At 38.5% G+C, this 17,615-nt stretch overlaps 1 protein-coding gene across 3 annotated transcripts; it reads left to right on the forward strand.

Annotated features, from left to right (window-relative positions):
- Positions 1–503: 503 nt before the first annotated feature.
- lhx9 (LIM homeobox 9) lies at positions 504–11,631 on the forward strand. Of its 3 annotated transcripts, none has more exons than XM_053322444.1 (5): positions 504–1,122; positions 2,094–2,296; positions 3,417–3,775; positions 7,402–7,604; positions 10,790–11,631. In XM_053322444.1, the coding sequence occupies exons 1-5, from the start codon at positions 943–945 to the stop codon at positions 10,844–10,846; spliced, it is 1,002 nt and encodes a 333-aa protein (XP_053178419.1). In that variant the 5' UTR covers positions 504–942; the 3' UTR covers positions 10,847–11,631. The 3 variants fall into 3 exon arrangements, with proteins under 3 accessions (XP_053178419.1, XP_053178417.1, XP_053178418.1); XM_053322442.1 differs by lacking the exon at positions 10,790–11,631 and adding an exon at positions 8,159–10,388; XM_053322443.1 differs by lacking the exon at positions 10,790–11,631 and adding an exon at positions 8,159–10,388 and having other exon boundaries at positions 3,420–3,775.
- Positions 11,632–17,615: the final 5,984 nt, after the last annotated feature.

Below are 17,615 nucleotides of genomic sequence, written 5' to 3' on the forward strand. Positions count from 1 at the left end.
AAACTATATTCAAAGAAGACGTCATCTACACTAATTGATTTCTATTTCTAATCCCTATAATAACACCTTTTTAAAAAGATACTTTATATGCATGTTATTTGTTTCAGGCATGTTAAATAAATGAAATATTTACATATGAAATAGTCCATTTCACTTTAGGCAACTTATAACTACACTGCAGCTTCCTCTCCTGTAAATGGGGGAAATAAAAGTAATGAAAATGTCAATACCATAAAGTAGTGGTCCTTCGCGCAGTCAGAATCGGGAGTTTTTGAGGCAAGAGTGACAGCTCTTTGTTGCTGAATAGAAATCAGTGGCGATGGAGAGCGAGAGAGAGAGAGAGACAGAGGGAGAGAGATGAGAGAGAGAGAGAGTGGGGGAACTCCTCCTACCAAATTATTCAGACTGGGCAGGCTTTGCTCTCTTCACAAATAGGACACGGTTCTCAAATCCAGGCAGTCCCAACCTGACCTCCAAGCACCAAGGAACCCCTGACTGGGAAATTGGGGGCGAGAGAGAGAGAGTGAGAGAGAGAGAGAGAGAGAGATCACCAAAAAAGAAACAACAAAAACTTTGTGTTATTATTTTTGGCGAGTGTTCACATTGTAGCCCCCCTCCCCTCCTCCCTCCCCATCACCACTACCACACCGGTTTGTCGCATCAGTTGGACTATATATTTTTCCTGGAGGAGAGACATTCACGGAAGAAGGAAAAAGCTGGTGCACCACCACCACCACCACCACCACCATTCCTCCTGTCCCACCCATGTTGTAGTTTCTTCGGGGTTTCCTTTCTTTTCTTCCAGTTGCATTTGCACTGTGGCGAGGAGGTGATCTGAATCTTTTTGGGGTTGTGTTGTTTTTCTGTGCCTCTCTCAGAGCCTCAGAGCCCATTTGGATGCGCTGAGAGAGCGGGGCGCAGCGCTGCAGTACAGTACAGTATATGGAAGTTGTGGGCTGCAAGACAGAGGCAGGCAGTTGCACGTTGCGTCCAGGACCGGGAGCCATGCTTTTCCACGGGATCTCCGGGGATCACATCCAAGGGATCATGGAGGAGATGGAGAGAAGGTCGAAAACGGAGTCACGCCTGGCGAAGGGCATGCAGCTCAACGGGAGAGAGTCGGTAAGAGCTAGATCGACCTGTGTTTGAATTCATATAAAACTCTTTCTTACACCTCCGTTGATACGTTAACCACGACTGTTGCACTGCAGACGTGCAGGGAAACGTGCAGCTGTTTTTTGAGTAGGAAGGAGATACAAAATAGAAATATCAATCTACGTCCAGTTCTGATTTTTTTTTTAAAATCTATATCTTTATCCACAATTCATTTTCTCTTGGTTTATGCATTTCACATGGATAGTTTAAATGTCCTAATAGCTCCCCAATTATCTGCACAAAAGAATGACTAAACACATTAACTAGCCACAGCTTCATGTGCAGTTCTCTGTATCACATTTAAGAAACACAGTTTTACCCTTGTCATCATTAATAATGCTTTAGCTTATATTTGGCCTGTATTATTTTGTCTGCTGACAACTAATTTAGCAATTTACGTTGTAGCAGTTACATATTTAGAAATTACTCATGACAAAAACATGGTGATTTATTATGATTAGGCTATGTTTATTAATATTATTATATTTGTGCCGTTTGCTTTTAAGTGAAAATAATTCATATTTTAAAATATGTCTCTGTCCCAAACTGTTACGGTGAATTTGTTTTGAATTTTGCCTACAAAGAAAACAACGATTAAACTAATGAAATGTTAGGTTAGAGATGTACATTTTATTCAAACTTCTCGATATTCACTTAATTTCACAAAATCACTGGTTTCATAAATGGTCTTTCTTCCTTCGCTGAGGCCTGTTGACACACCAAGCCTGCATTTACTAACATCGAGCTCAATTTGGTCTTCAAAAGGCCGTGCTGTACTTTAAATACAGAGATAATTTAAATATATCATGGACATAAAAAAACGCTACTATAATCTTGTTGTTACTCTTTTTTTAAATCATTAAAGATGCATAAGATTTTCCTACCAGTCTGTTAAAGAAAGTAGTGGCCATCAGCTTTCCTCTGTCTCTCTGACCCAGACAATGCCTTCTATGAGCCCGGAGAAGCCTGCTCTCTGTGCCGGCTGTGGCGGCAAGATTTCGGATAGATACTACCTCCTGGCCGTGGACAAACAGTGGCACCTGCGGTGTCTCAAATGCTGTGAATGTAAACTAGCGCTGGAATCGGAGCTAACGTGTTTTGCCAAGGATGGGAGTATCTATTGCAAGGAGGATTACTACAGGTAAGAAAAATGAAGGTTAATCACTTTATATAAATTTATCCCACAGTCTTTAAAAAAAGTAGACCCTCGCTTTCTGTCAACATATCACGCACACATGCACGCGCGCACACCCAGCCACGCAAACAGCGGCCCATTTATTGTAGATTCATATGAATATACTCTTAAAGAAACAAACAATTATTTCTTTCTTTTATTTCCTTTTTCTTTTTAAAGAAAAAACATTGAAGAGCCATTGTTAGCCTTGATTCAACAGGCTGTGGTTGTTCACCTTGAATTATGCTGAGAAGTTTTTTTTTTAAGTTAATAAAATATAATTGTATCGAAAACAATCTCCAAAGGGCCCTGCATAGTGTTGACTTGGAATAGGTCCTGATGTGAAATAGTATTTTTATTCATTTGTAGTTCAGATGTAGCTAATAGTGTCTAAAGCCCTGAGTGTAAACTGCATTGTCTGAATCTGTATGTGTCACCCTATTTGAAACAAAAGAGCACAGTGCTGTACATCTATATCCGTTTCACTGTCTTTTGTCAGTATGCTCAGTAGCTATATGGAAAATAACCAATGAAAAATGATGTTATGAGTCATAGTTGTTCCTCCTGATTGTAACACGGGGTAGGCAACAATGCATAGGCCAAAACGTAATGCAGCCTTTAATGCACTAGAATATTAAAATAATCCATGAAAAAAGTGAGGCAATTAAATGCCAAGGCCAAACGTGTTAGCTGTCTCACCAATAGTAGCATTTTGCCAACTTGTACCCTTTAGTGCTTAAAGTCAGAGGTAGCAATTGTAGATTTTGTCACAGAGAATCTAGCTGAACTTTTAACAGCGAAAACACCCTTACATAGAAAATATTTTACACAAAGCAAAAATGTTGCCCTTTGAAAAAGCCGTAACTCAATTGAAGTCCAGATGTGGTCCTTAGTTCATGTTGCAACACCTGTATAGAGGGGCCACATACAGTAAATCGGTGTCAGATACACACAGCCCTCAAAGGAATATGATTTGGTCCACTTTAAGCCTGACAGTGCAGGTTATGTTTAGCTAAACTTGCCCAGAGCTTGTGTCTTTGTGTTTGTCCCATCTGGTCGAGGTGTTTTGACGATTTGTCTGTTCCAGAAGGTTCTCCGTGCAGAGGTGCGCACGCTGCCACCTCGGGATATCGGCCTCTGAGATGGTGATGCGAGCGCGCGACTCCGTGTACCACCTGAGCTGCTTCACGTGCACCACTTGCAACAAGACGCTGACCACGGGCGACCACTTCGGCATGAAGGACAGTCTGGTGTACTGCCGGCTCCATTTCGAGACCCTGGTGCAGGGACCGGACTACCACCCCCAGCTTAACTTCGCCGAGCTGGCAGCTAAGGGCGGCGGCCTCACCCTCCCCTACTTCAACGGCACCGGCACGGCACAGAAGGGAAGGCCGCGCAAGAGGAAGAGCCCGGCCATGGGGATAGATATACCCAGCTATAACACAGGTGAGACAACATGTTCAGAGCAGGGCCTCACGTCAAGTATGGACAGACACGTAAACACACACACCAGAAAGCAAGTAACACACAGTCTGCAAGGTGGGGCCATGGTGAAGTTAAGTACAGAATTGGCCTATAGCGTGAAACTGTTTGTCCAAATACTGTGTAGACAGGCCTAACAGTGGGACGATGAAACCTAAAGTAAAACACAGCGAAATGACAGTGAATATTAACATTGAACTATTTCTTACGTAGGGTTAGGGCTAGAGACTGAATGACCGAACTTTATTCTATTTGCTATATTGTGGTCTTCACTTTAATCTACATGACTCAGACTTTGCAGACCAAAGTGTTTTCGTATTTAGTTATTTCTGTAAAAAAAAACGACATCAGGAAAGTTAAGTCTAAATAAAATACACGATTAAGTAAATTAAGAAATAATTTCACAATATATAAATATGAATCCGTTTTTCATCTTTATTTCTGGTTAGGTTTTGTTTCCTTTACGCACAAAGACTCTTGCTTTTTAATCCAGTTCTTAAATGCTCCAGCTGTAACAGTTGTAGCTCTACCTTACACTTCTAAAAATGAATACATCTGTCCTGTAGGCTATGCAAATATAGGTGAACATTGTGTGCGGGTAACGGCGCCTGCAGCCGGCTAATTGATCAGCAGCTTTCTGTACACGCGTCTTTTACGCACCGTTTGTGTACTTGGAACTCTGGCGTGTGTTGCACCGAGAATGATCGAAATCTGACCTCGCCGTCAACCTGCGCATCGACTTTTATCTTAAGGGCGTTTTTTGGGTCAAAATACGTGTGTATATAATGGGTGTTAGGGCGTGAATGAAGTTTTGAAAGGTTGCGTAAAAATGTTGCCGGGTAAAAATAATATTTTGTATGTCTTTGACTTTTGTTGGGGGGAGAAAAAAACATCGCAGTCTACATTAAGCTACTGTTAAATAGGTTTCATCTCAGATCTTGCATTGAATCGCTGAATGTTATAACCCGACCCCCACCACCCCCCTGCAGCGTCCCCATTTTGTTGTCGCTTTCTGCGAATTAGTGTGCGGTTGAGAAAGTTTGTCATTGTGCGCCAAGTTTCCTCTGTTCCTGCTGAATAGGGAAGAATAAGGGTAATCTGCGCGTTAATTGTTCTTCGTTAATTGGAGGTGACGTTGGAATCCCTGGCCTCCTGTGCGGCGGTCAGCACAGTTCTCAGGGACACAGCAGCGCCGTGCAGAGGGGCCTGCTGCAGGGAGAGGCCAGGGGCTGAAAACATAACACTGTACACTCTGCGCTCCGGTTGAAAAGGCTTTGGTTTGTTATCCGTAAACACAATTCCAAGAGATTATGCAAATTCTAAAGTTCTCATGGTTGATTTAATAGGAAATAGCTATAGTAGTCCTGTGATTTTTCTTTAGTAGGACGACATGGTAACCACAGAAAAGCTTTAAAACATCAACCACAACAGGTAAAAAAAAATGCACAAAAGAAAATCCCATTGTAATGGAAAAAGACGTAAAATACAGTGAGATAATGTCCCTGTGAACTCATTATTAAGCTCCACAGACAGTAATGTCCCAGTGGGAATATTATATTTTTCATTAGGGATATTTAAATGGGTGGAAATAGAATAGAATAGAATCAGATTTAGAAATAAGCATATTGGCTTGTTTTATGCTTAAGTGAAATACCTTTTTTTTTTTTTTAGTTTGCTTTTTAAATGTTGTAAATGTTATAATAATGTGATGAATTTATGACCACTATATAAGATTCAAATTAGACACTAACTTGGATATATGGATAAATGTAATGAAAACATAAAAAATGGGATTAATTTAGATCTGGAACAACTGCAGAATTTAGTCTTTATTTTCTCTTTCCCAAAGCAAAGAGCTCTTTTTTCTGTGCTGGGATATGATATCACACACACACACACACACACACACACACACACACACACACACACACACACACACACACCTTTTTCATTTTAGTCTCACACTGTTAGATAGGTTAACATATCGTTCAGTGGATCAGGAGACTTGTATTCATGACAAATAGGATGAGGTTTTGTTTGAGGTTTTGTTTCTTCTGCAGCGAGTACATTCATGTTTGTTTCCACCAGGGAAAGGTGTGGGTCTACTGTGTATTCCACGCCACTCAGTAAAGTTTGGTCTTGTTTGGATATAGAGACCCCTAGTGGGTAATATCAAGTGAAACACAATCCAGTGAAGGCTGGAACAGAAGAACATAGATGTCAGTGATTGTCATATTAATGGTGTGTATAGATGTCAGAAGAAGAAGTCTCGTATAACAAAAAACATCATTCACGCTGTTATAACACGGACCATAACGTATCACCATGCAGAAGAGTAAATCTGTACCTCCTTTATTTAAACTGATCTGTTGTTTTCCATGACCCAGTAATTGATGTGTGGGAAAGTGTTTGCACTGCATCCTCACGATTAAGTGTTGGAATAATTCATTTGAGATTTTTTCAGCCAGAGAAAAACAACTGGTCAGCATTTCAGTTAAAAGAAGAGAAGGAAATCAATACAACCCACTATATAATTTAGAAATCCTATGCTTATTCTTTGTTGGCTAGTTTTCCTCTGCATCTACAGTCAAGTAAGAGGTGAGACTTTATAACACCTGCTCTTACATGAAAACTAGATTCTACAGTATAATAATAAAAAAAAAATCAATAAAATAAGAATCAGTTGTCATTGAGGGTATTTTCACTGTATATTTACACTCGCTAATTTAACTTACAAGAATTTATGTGGCGCTGGGATTTTTACTGTTGCAACAGTTTGACCTTTTGCAGAGATTGCTTTTATAAAACAATATTTGACCAAAGTCTTGGGTTAAGAATTTTTTTTGTTAATGCAGTGATAAATATTCCACCAGTACTGTTTAACTGTGAATGCCTTTAATTTAGTGTATCCGTTTTTGCACTTCACCATCTTTTACACATATTGACAAATGAAGCCTATTAGAGCTATTAGTCTTTGCAAACACCAGCAGAAATAATTTAGTCCTGTCCCAGTGTATGTTTAAAATACATTTATTTGCTTTGTTTGAAATCTACAAATGCAGTTTAATGTTAAAACCACAATAATTGAAATATCATTATTACATATGTAAATTCATTTCATTTCATTCAGTCGCTGATTCGCATATTCTTATTACGCTTAATGTGCTCAACTCTCATTTAATGACATACAGTATAAAAAGTATAACATAGTAAATCAGTGGGAATTGATGAAATTACAGTCTACATAATATGTGATAGCCTTGATTCTGTCTGTCATTTCTTTCTCTGATAAAATTGACATGCAAAAATATTTTTTGTGAAATATCTGGCTGTAAAACATTTAGTATAACATTTCATTAGTCATCGCTGCAAATAATTAGTTTAAGCAGTTACTGGCTTTGAATAGCATTATCTTGATACTGGAGTAATCTGATTTATTACCAGTCAGTCACTTGTCTCAAGAAAATCCTTGAGAGTAGTAAAAAGAAATTAGAAGAAAACTCCAGTAAGTTTAATTACATTTGCAGTTTTTTTTTTCAGTCCTTTCAGTCATTCAGCCGCCCTTTGTGCTCTGCTCTCTGCCCTCTCAGGCTGTAACGAGAATGACACCGATCACTTGGACCGGGACCAGCAGTCCTACCCTCCAACACAGAAGACCAAACGCATGCGGACCTCCTTCAAGCACCATCAGCTGCGGACAATGAAATCCTACTTTGCCATCAACCACAACCCAGATGCCAAGGACTTAAAGCAGCTGGCCCAGAAAACAGGCCTCACTAAGAGAGTTCTACAGGTAAGCAGAGAGCCATTCTTCTTATTGATCTGATCACCCCATATTTGTGTCTGCACTCCACTCCTCCTCCATTGTCCCTCTCATTTCATACCAAAATGATCACTGAAGTCATCTTTTTGTTTTTGTTTGTTTGATTGGTCCATTTAGTCATTAGATGTATATCCAGGGGTTTGTTTTCTAGAGATCTTTAAATGTTATTTTTTGAGAAAGAAAGGAGTAAAGTAGTTCCTAAGTGTAGAAAGCTAATTGTTAAAGTGTAGATAATATTATTTATTACGGGAGTGCACATGTCCTTTTTATCTGTGGAACTGAAACAAACTCACAGATAAAATATTTAAAATAATAGGATACTTTTGGGATACTGGTTCATTGTTATCTGCCCCTAAATCTCAAAATTGATATACAGAAGGCAACTTGATACAGTAATAGCTGTGATAACATGTAATGTAAACTACTGTATATTCATGGAGAGAAATGATTTGATACTTTCTTTTAAAAAAAATAATTCCTACTTAAACAAAAAAAGTAAAAGCCACATTGGGATTGGTTTGCAGGTTTGGTTCCAAAACGCAAGAGCCAAATTCAGAAGGAACGTTTTGCGACAGGAGAATGGAGGTGTTGATAAGGCTGATGGCACCTCACTCCCTCCACCCTCATCCGACAGTGGGGCCCTGACCCCCCCCTCCAGCGCGGCCACACTAACAGACCTGACAAACCCCTCTATCACTGTAGTGACCTCCGTCACCTCTAGTTTGGACAGCCATGATTCGGGGAGCCCTTCGCAAACTACCTTGACAAACCTTTTCTAACAAGCTATCTCTAGCAGACTGATTTTTATTTTATCTGATTTTTTTGTTTTTGTTTTTGTTTGTTTTTGTTTTTTTTTATTTTTTTTTATTTTCTTTTCCTCAATTTACATTTTATTTTTTTAAATGACACCTTTAAATCAACCAGAGACAGCTCCTTGGAACAGAAAGTGCTGTACTGTGTACACAAACAAGAACAACAAGAGCAAGAACAGCAGCGACCACATTAAAACACAAGAAAATCATTTTAATGTGTAGCATTTGAAACCGCATGGCAGCCGTGTCTGTAGTTGACTTACAGTATGCAGAGAAGGATTCTGGACGGGACATTTTGAAGTTGAAAGCATTAGAAAATGGTCATGGATTCCACAATTCACTGGAAAAAATAATTTAACTCTAAGCTTGTTTGGAAAACTACAATTCTTTTTTACTTGATTTGACTTTATTTGTACATTTGTTTTGAATTATGATAAAATGAGCCCTTCCTAATTTATGGTTAATTGGTAATTTTAAAATAATATGACTATTTTGCCCTCGGAAACCTGTATATGTATGCACTGTGTTCGCACTATCCAATTTAAAGATTTTTTTTCTGTTTTGGAATAATTTGGGAAATAAACTTGTAGAATGTTCTGTATATGGGTAACTCCAGAAAACAGGCTTTAATTATTTCCGAATGTTTCGGTCTTTAGACTGAGTTGGATGGAATCAGACATTGGGATATCTCACAGAGCTACATGTTAAACATCTAAATTGGATTTCCTATAAGCACCTAACCATTGCAGTTTATATGGCAGGTAGCTGCTGAAACCACAACATACATTTTGTCTTGATTCAAAACTCTACTGTGATACAGAGCAAGAAGCAAATCCCACAATCTGTACAGTGGTAACTGTTCAACATGTAATGCAGTCACATTAACAGAAATGGCTTAATAATTAGAGATCAGTAAGAGAAATTTGGATTGGAGAGCAGTTTATGGGCACTGTTATAATTGATTGTTTTCATGACAGAGCACTTTTTTCAGATATGTTGGCCTCATAGATTAACCGTAGTCAAATGGATACTAGTAAACATATCCATAGATCCACAGATAAACTCAATTGCACAGTGACAATATACTGCCCGGTGAAAAGTGCATTATAGTTTTTATCATGTTGCTCAGGGTAACGATGGGATTTTAAAAGGGAAAAGGAGTAGGGGTGAGAAATTAAGTGGTTGCAACGTTGCAGACTAGATTTGTAGAGCTGACATGAACATTAAAATGACCTCAGATAGGTGGAGTCGTAAGAGGCAGCCAGTGGGAAATCATTGTCCATGTGTTCTCCTTTTTGGCCATATTTATACTTTCTTTAATGACACTTGCCACTGAACAGACCAAAAACATGTTTCTTCTGGCTGAAAGATAGAGATAAAAGAAAGAGAGAGCAAATCTTCAATGGAGTTGATACATTTCATTGTGAGCGTCACAATTTGTTCTATTGTAGAACAAAGTGGTACTCTAGATCTACTTAATGAAGTAGATGCCTAACTCAGTTCTACTATGTGCCTTATGCTATAACTTGGGAGAAAGTTTGTGAAATTCAGGATATATGTGTTCTTTGTTAACTGATTCACATCCTTTTGACGCCTCACTAGTTTTGTACTGTTTTGCATCTTATTTTCGAAGATCTTTTTATGGTGTATCCTGTTAAAAAGGGGGCAGCGATGTCACAGAAAGCATTTGTGCACTCTTTCAGATATAGTTGGGTAATCCAAGAACCTTATATATTGATCTTCGTGTTAATAGTTGAGTACAGTAAGTGTTCTATCAAGATTGTCCATGTTTCCCTGTTTCTTGATAAAGATGGTGTATAGAAACTATTTCCCCTTAAATATTTATGGACCAAACGGTTGTTATATATCTTATTAAATTTGTGTGAATAAAAAAATACTTTGCTTTAAATGGGTTTTATTTTTCATTACACTTGCCATTTTTGTGTTCTTTCTTGAATACAATTTTCGTTTCTCACATCAACAAACGAGAAAGCATTCAGTTAATAATGACCAGTTAAACGTCGTTCCTCATTTTTGCTTCCATTTTTAATTTCTATTTCCTATTTTATGATGTTTATGGTTTTAACGTAATGCCCCATGGATTTGCATCTAAACCCTGCAGTCAAAAATATGAAATTGCTTTTTAATGCATGAACATGGCTTTAAAATTTAAATCAAAGGAATGCTGCAAAGCATATATTGATATATATATCTATATACATATGCAGTTTATATTTATGCATAACATATTGGTAAATCTAAAATGAATTAAGAGTAAATGCAGACCCCGTAAAGCCAGGTTGCTCTGTAGTTAATATATTCTTACTCTATCATTTCTTTCAGGGAGAACAAATCTTGGGGCATTACAGCCATACATCCCGACGTTTGAAAATTCCCTAAAGTATTAACAGAAGGGGAAAACTTTGATGGGAATTCCTCACCATTGAAGACAAAGACAATATTAGGATAAGATGATAGCATATTGAGAACAAATAAACAACATAAAAACCTGTTTCAGTTGCAAATGTACAACAGATGATTTTTCTAAACAAAAGTTTGTCCTGAATGTTTGAATCCATCAGCGGAGGAGACCCCACTATGTATGATATTTATGATATCAATGTGAAAAAAAAATGTCTGTATTGGAAATGGCACATGCACAAAAATGAAAATGAAATGTATTGTAACATAGTAAAAAAAAAAAGAAAGAAAAGACCTCACAGAAAGGAACAGGATGTGGTTAAAAGACAGTAGGCACCCAACATGCCCACAGTGTGAAACAGAGACAGTATGGATGTTACTGGTACGAGCACACACACACACTCTCACACACTCTCACACACACACACAAACACACACTACATGCAACCTTTCTCCCACTGCCTTGCTCCTATGTAAGCACAATATATACTGTCCATTCCCGCAATTCCTGTTATATACCATACACACAGTTACACACACACACACACACTATCACAAACACAGATGAACACACACACTGCTGCCCCTTGCACCCCACCCGAGAATCAGCTTGCTAAATAGAAGTTTTCTTTTGTCACAAGTGTCATTTCGTAAACACATGGCCTCCTTGAAACTCGGCAGCAGGATGCCCATCAAAAATGATGAGTGTATGAAGAGGACTGCAGAACTGGAGCTTTGCCATCTGGCTGTACCGAGGGAAGGAAGTGAAAAAAACAAAGCAGATAAAGAAGAGAGTCTCATTTTGCATGCGCCTCATCATCTTAACATTTTCCTTGAAATGTATATTATTTCCTTTGATTCATTGTATGATTCACTGTCAGCTGCAAAATAAAGCATATGAAAATGATGTCCCTGATGCCCATATAGTGGAAAAAAAAAAACACAAATGTCACAGTGAGGACATGGATAGTAATGCTTCAAGCGTATTTGTTCTTGACATTCAGCTCACTGTAGAGGGTATTGGTTCATTACATCATTACTGTGGATATGCGTGAAAGCAGTAGTTTAAGTGCATGTCATAACATTCCTAAACATTTGGCTTCTACACCTTAGATTCACGCTTGTATAGATTATATTTCATCTGGCTTTTTTTTTTTTACTATTTATAGCATACAATATATTTTTTTCTGTTTTATTCCATTCAAACTCAAAAAGGGATTTAAAAGTGACACATAACGGTTTTGTATAATAACAACTAGAACTAATACAAGCAATATTTTATTGGTTAGTTTAGTTATATTTGACATATATGTAGCAAATACAAATGAATAATGTAATATTCAAACAGTAATATAGGCAAGAACATGATTTCTTTATTGCTGGCAGTGTACTGTCTCATTACTTAGTATGAATACTGGGTGTGTATGCCATGTTAAGAAGGTGTGTTGAGAAAAAAAAGAGAAAGAAACAGGCAGGGGGAGAGAGAGACTGAAGCCACATGGGGACCAGTAAACAGGCTGGTGTTGAATTCCAACAATGTGGGAAACAGCAAACACTTCAGTCAGTCCAAGAGGAAACCTCAGTCGCTGGGGTGCCTGTGCGCTGTGGCAGCAGGGCTGTGTTCCCCGGGTCTGACGGGAGGACGGTGGGCGGGTTGACACCACAAAGCTACAGGAAGCGAGGCTGGAGCAGAAACACAAACAAACACAGCCAGCCTTGCTCAGTCTCAGAGCTGGAGGATGAAAATTCTGGACAACGTCATGGCCCTGTGTTGACAAGAATTTCAGGGGTTTGCTGTTGGGCTGCTGGTGACTGGAATGCATCTTATCGTTAACATTTGTGTGTACATGAGTGTGTGTGTGTGTGTGTGTGTGTGTGTGTGTGTGTGTGTGTGTGTGTGTGTATGTGTGTGTGTGTATGTATTTATATAACAAACTATGCCTGATCAGCCTCCTCCTCACCAATGGGATTGCTTCACCCTAGTCCAGGTATTTTATGTGTTATTTCCTGAGATATACAGTATATTAAAAGATATGTATGAAGAAAAAACTGCTTCATATAAAAGCACTGGCAGTAAAATGTGTTCTCATATGACACTCAAACATTTGAGAATCTATTTTGGTCTGTTAAACCAAATATAAACAAATGATTTTAGTATTAGCAGGATAACAGTGCTAAAAACACGCATGCAATGTACATGATATCATAGTGACATAATCCTAATTTCTACCTCAGGTGCTTACTTTAGCTGTAAACTAAATGTAAAATGATCACCTGTAAAGGAGGGCTCCTGCCAGCTGACATTCTTTTCTCTTCTTCCTGTTAAATGACAACCCCTGTGTACCATGACTGTACAAAAACACTGTGGACGATACTGACTATTTTCTGTCACACAGTTTGTTCATAAAACAAAAAATACATAAAATCCATAAATATACCCCCAAAAAGTTGGTAAATAACTAAAAATATACACCATACCATTTATAGAGGACACCAAAACAGATTGGATAGTCGTTCAAGAGTGCTAGTTTAAATCAGGTAAATATAAAGATATTCTCAATATTTTAAACATATCTACGGTAACATTTGACTTTAATCTTCTCCATTTTAACATTTGTAAGGGGTATATAGACAGTTTATGATTTGTAAGTGGATTTAAGCATACTACAATGCAGATGTACATATTAATTGATGTATTCATCAACAACAATTCTGAGCCTGTGGTTATCCATTAGTGGTTTATAAACAAATAATGAATATACACATAGCAAAACACAGTTGTAATAATATTATGTCTACATAGGAAAAGTTAGTATTATGCTGAGCAAGTCCTTATATCTACTCATAACTACATTATATACACAGCATTTATTACATCTTTATATAGTGATTATAAATACTAAATACGGAGACTCAAAGTAAAGTGTTATAGTATCTACAAGTGCAAAGGAAGTTAGACTCACAAAATGCTTCAAATATTGCTCAACATAGTTTATTAACATTTAAGGCCAAAAGACCATTATAATTTTAGCTGCACAGCAGGAATATAATTTTCCCAGAGTTTTGGATTCTCCTACAGTCTTATGAGTTTGTGGTCCAGATGCATGCAACTAATCAGGGTAATCATGTTAAAAACCTGCTCAGACTCATGGCATATGCAGCTGAGGTCTGATAGTTTGTCAGTGCTGGCTGTTTCATAAACGTCACATTAGAAACTTAATTTACTTCACTCCTAAAAGTATAATCTAGGAGAACTCTAAGTGATGAGCATTTGCACAGACGTATGTGTAACTGTGATAATACGGGAACTGAATCAGCAATACAGACTTATCAAGCTGTGTCCAACACTTTGAAGGTGTCAGTGCTGTTCTCAACATTGCAAGAAGTTGTGGATGGTGAACTGTACAAAGCACAGTGTGTGTGGATCTCTTCAGGATACCACAGAGCAAAGTTGTGCTCGCTGGATGGCAACATCTGGAATTCACCATTGAAAACTAAATGGACAATGAGTGTGTGTGTCTCTCTGCAGGCATACAAAGTCACACATACAGTACATTATCCACATTATACACACACACAGTGACAGGCGACAGGGTCAAAAGAAAGTAAGGAATGATCACTGAGCCATAGGCCACACCTGTAGTTTACATGTTGCTCTGATGGTGTTGTTTCTATTGTCAAAGCTCTGTGTGTTTGTATATGTGTGATATTCTGCCAGTTCCGCCTCAGTTCCCTCCTCTCATTGCTAGACGCCTATTTAACCTCACCTCGCACACCAACCACCCTGCTAACACAAATATACACTGTCACCAGGACACACACAGGCAGATGTCAGCGGGGTGACGATGTGAATGAGACACAGCTCAACTGCTGTGTGTGTGTGTGTGTGTGTGTGTGTGTGTGTGTGTGTGTGTGTGTGTGTGTGTATCCACTCTATGTGTATGTGAGGCTGAGGCCTGCCCCGCTGGTTGATGCAAAGCAGGTGGAGAGATCCACTGTACTGGGTGTTTGCCAACAGAAGGACTGCATCAACATTGCATTGATACATTTGTGCATATGTAGGTACACATTCTCACCAAAACTCAAACACAGACACACAAAAGCTGGCATTGAATTTTTTGTAGATAGATCTAGGCAGAAATAATATGCCAGTTTTGTCCTTCACATTATCACAGACTATCTCTCCTGTGCCTCATTTGCGCATTGCTCTCCACGCGGCATAAATCCTTTATTTCTCTGTTGTGCTGTTATTCTATATTTACACGTATTTGTTATGTGACGGCTCACATCTAGACAACCTTGAAAATGCTGCGATCAAGGCTGATAACTATGGGTTGCAATTGCACTTTGAAGACAAAACAACATTAATTAGCAAATAAAATGGAAATGCAGGCATCACATGCATGCTGCCTCCAAGTTCGCCTGGGTATATGAAGAGAGAGACAACATTTCATACATATTTCCATCTGTAATCCCTTCCTCTGATAGCTGTGCTCTGTGAGGTACATAAACAGGAAGCTCGTCTGCACTGATACGGCATGTTTCAGTGTGTGACAGGTCATCTTTGTACTGGTAGAGTGTAACCTCTCAGTTCTTGCTAAACCTTCAGGATGCACGCCGCTCCTCTCCCCTCCATCTGCTGGTCTCTATGAAGTCTGCACCCGATCACAGGAGCTTTGACTGCAGCTTCTGTCTCTACCACATTGCAGTCATACCTAACCCCTGAGCCAGATCAACAACACAGAGGAAAATAAAAAAGACATGAGTGAAAACATCAACATTTTTTCCTTTTAAGTGTTTAAAATGTGCTTTCAGCCCCTGGGTGCAAAAATTCTGCATATTTAGCAATGAAAAACCCAGGTAGAATTCCACAGAAATGTGCATGTTGGAGAAACAAAAACTGAACGAGCATGAACGTGTTGAGAATATCACAGGTCTTCTTCTACTGAATATAACGGTTATATTCAGTAGCACACACTGTTTTTCAAATGATCTGAGATAAGCCATTTTCTGGGTTTAACAAAGGTTTATTTGGGCCTACAATGCTGCTAGAAGTTCTCTCATGGTGTTAATATTAAAAATCAAAAGACATTAGCGGACAAATTTGTGTAAATTACCTGCAAACGACACCAGAAAGTTTGAAAGGGGAATGAGAGTGGAATAGATGACACTATTCCCTTCATGCTAAGAGAAACCCCCAAATCAAAAGGAAATCCTCTCTGTTAAATAAACAATATAAGCAAAAAGAACACAAAAAGTTTGCTATTGGTTTAAAGCACCAGATCAGTGCAGAGAGCCACATTTAGAACAATGGAAATTCAACACGATTATTAAACAGTTTTCTACCAAACAGACGTGGAGGCATGCGTGTTGAACTAGAGGATCTCTGGGTGCAGCTCCCCTCACAGACTGATGCATTACTTTTCATCCATCCATCTAATTATTCCCTCAGAAACCTGAAATTTGAAGATACAAAAGACCGTCCCTATCTGTCACTGAGCTCCATTGATCTTATTGAAAGAAAATGTGGGTGTAGAGGAAACCCAATATAACTCATGCCATTAAATTCCACACAGCATTATTCACATACAGAATTGACAGATTTCTGAGACGTTTCTTTTAATCTTCAACTGTTGTTGAAGAAAAAGGGGAAAAAATCCTACACTCCAGGCATCTTCTCCCTTTTCCATATTTGCAGTGAGGTTAACAAAAAAGGCTATAGAAGTAGGGAGAAAAAAACACAACCCCACCTAACTTGTTGATTATTAACAATGGGGATGGGAAGACAGATGTGTTTCCTGTGTATCAGCCGTGTTTGAATTGTCAGCCTGAAATCAGCAGTGAAGCTTTTATCAAAGCAGTGTAAGCTGATCAATTCCAGATGCTCTCGCTGTCCATGCGAGTCAATCTACAATACCATTTTTGTCAATAAATTCTCATGATATTCCCAATTACAGACTGAGTGTGTGTGCGTCAGGGGATGTGTGGGTATTCTGCATGCAAGTGTGTGATGATAACGAACAAGAGCGTGTGTCGATATGTGTGCTTATGACTGTGTGTGTTCAGGAGAATCCATTAAGCCTAGGCTGCCTCTGTTTCTCTCTTTTGCACCCACACATACTTACTGACACACGCTCAACGAATCATCAGGCCTTTTCTAAAATAAAGTTAGAATGACCAACTTTGTCACCCCTTTACAAGAATTTGGTAAAAGCACATTTACTTGTATGCAAACTTTAAATACAATAGGGACACACTTACAGTTTTACTGCGCTATCATTTCAGGGGGAAATACTACACTTTTTACTGCACTACATTTAGACAGGCAACTGACAGCTAGTTACATTTGCAGACCAAGATTTTAAAACACAAAACACAGGCTCATCTTAAAAGCATATGATGAATCGTTACAGATTAAACTATCAGACAGTATATCTAGTTAAATATGCATCACCTCAACCAACCACAGCATTTAAATGTCATCAATAAATCAATAAATGTCATCAGTAAGATTAATCCAATATCATTTTTGCATTTCTCAACTCAATGCGTCCTTTCAATAGTTCTAAAGGCTTTTCCCTCAAGCCGTATGAGAGACATACCGTACATATTCTAAAGAATTATTCCTGTTTTGATTTTGTCTGGTTAGAGACTCCCTTGTACTCTGAATGTTTGGGTACATAGTTGTTGTTACTGTAAGTATGACCTTCAACTGTGTATGATTGTATGCTCACATTTGATATAAATT

Source organism: Scomber japonicus, chromosome 7 (assembly GCF_027409825.1).
Source record: "Scomber japonicus isolate fScoJap1 chromosome 7, fScoJap1.pri, whole genome shotgun sequence".
Classification (NCBI taxonomy): domain Eukaryota; kingdom Metazoa; phylum Chordata; class Actinopteri; order Scombriformes; family Scombridae; genus Scomber; species Scomber japonicus.